Raw genomic sequence first — 1,653 nt, 5'->3', positions numbered from 1 at the left:
TTTATTCTTGGGCTCAACAGGCTCCCCTCGCCCCTCGAGTCCTGTGCACTCCAAACACCGCACCTCAGGCCTGAGGCTTCAAACCCAGACTCACATTCAACCAGACAAGCACCTACCCAGCCTCCGTTATCCTGGATCCAGGTGTGCAGGTGCCGGTTCAGGTACTCAGTCATCCACAGGGCGATGTTGTCCACCAGGGGCGACATCTCCCGGTTGACGCTCTCCACACACATGACCCCACCGAACTCAAAGAAGGCCACAATCCTCCCCCAGTTCACCCCATCCCTGAAGAGCTCCTCCACCACCGTGGCAAAGCGTCCCCTCGCGGTGAAGGGCGTCAGGTGCAGCTGGCTGGACATCTCGGCGAAGTCGCGGCGGTAGCGCCGGGAGAAGTCATCGCCGGCCTGGCGGAGGGTCAGGTGGACCACAGGTGGCACCGGGCTGAGCGCAGGCCCCGCGACGGCGGCGGCCATCGGGGGCGGCGACGGCGAGGTCCTGGCTGCCGGGTCCCCAGGCGTGGCGGGCGGGGGCGTGCGCCCGGGTTGGGAGGAGAAGATGCCCGGCGCGGGGGCGGCCCCCGGGGACGCAGCGCCCGCGTCCCCCGCGTCCCATTCGTAGCCCCTCTGCGCCAGCTTATAGTGGATGTACTTCATCACTATCTCCCGGTTATCATACCCTGTTCTCCCGGCGTGCGCCATCCTTCACCGAGAAAAGCGGCCGGGCAGCGGCAGCACCTCTCTTCCCGCTCCCACCCCACGGCCCCGAAAGAAAAAAAGAATAGTTATAATCCAGCTATTTTATTGGATGTGCTTTGCATTCTTGGATGAGGGGGTGTCTTCAGTCACGCGGAACACTTGATTCTGGTGTTTCCCCTTGGCATGAGATGTAGGAAATTTTTATTCAAATTCCTTTCGGATCTTTATTTCATGAGGCACATTATTAATAAGCACTGTTATTATCAGTCTACTTCCTCCGTGCTGCTGAAAGGTTAAAAAAAAAAACTAAGTCAAAATCAGGTGCAGTTTTTATACACTGGATGAAAGCAAGACATACACAAATTACACGGCTGGAAAGAGAGTAAACTGCGCGGCGACTTACTCGAATGCACTTAAAGTTGACATTTCAAATGTTTCCATTGAAAGTTACATTAAACCAATTTCCTGTGCAAAGAACTTACTTGTAATTTTTAGGGACAGCATGCTCCTCTGTCAAGTTTCCTTGTTTTGTAAAACCGAGCAAATGCGTAAGGCGACGATCCCATCAATCCGCACAACTCTCCGGTTAGAGTTGCCTCCAAACTTCCAAATGAATCAATCAGAACTTGGAGGGGGGCGGGAGTGTAAAAATTAGAAGGATTTCCAGATTGATGGCCAGTCTTCTGCTTCAGAGAAATGTCAGTCCGTAGGAATCCCAACTGGAGATCTCAAGAGCACGAAAAAAAAAAAAAAAGGCAGCGGCGGCGACAGACGAATTACGGCGTTCAGTCCGGTATTTGCAGAGGTGCCGCGATTTCCCCTCTCTGGGCAATTCACACACGCACAGGCGCGCGCGGGCACGGACATGGATCTGTCCACGGGAGAGAGGCAGAGGAAGGGGCGATGGGCGAGCCGGTCGGCGCGGGAACCCTCTTCTGGTTACACTCCGAACCGCAAA

At 55.1% G+C, this 1,653-nt stretch overlaps 1 protein-coding gene across 5 annotated transcripts in view; it reads right to left on the bottom strand.

Moving 5' to 3' along the window:
* The window catches only part of BCL2 (BCL2 apoptosis regulator), a 209,115-nt gene extending 207,468 nt beyond the window's left edge, over nucleotides 1-1,647 (bottom strand). For 4 of the 5 annotated variants that reach the window (XM_027766177.1, XM_006141836.2, XM_027766182.1 and 1 more), the window contains exons 1-2: nucleotides 1,178-1,647; nucleotides 117-980 (exon numbers count right to left, since the gene is read on the bottom strand). In XM_027766177.1, coding sequence (XP_027621978.1) covers nucleotides 117-698 — 582 coding nt within the window. In that variant the 5' untranslated portion in view covers nucleotides 699-980; nucleotides 1,178-1,647. The remainder of the gene's footprint in view (nucleotides 1-116; nucleotides 981-1,177) is intronic. The other variant, XM_027766176.1, reaches the window with a different exon arrangement.
* Nucleotides 1,648-1,653: the final 6 nt, after the last annotated feature.

Source organism: Tupaia chinensis, unplaced genomic scaffold (genome assembly GCF_000334495.1).
Source record: "Tupaia chinensis unplaced genomic scaffold, TupChi_1.0 Scaffold000065_1, whole genome shotgun sequence".
NCBI classification, from domain to species: Eukaryota; Metazoa; Chordata; class Mammalia; order Scandentia; family Tupaiidae; genus Tupaia; species Tupaia belangeri.
Note: the sequence above shows the minus strand (reverse complement) of the source record. Positions and strands in the feature narration are given on the sequence as shown.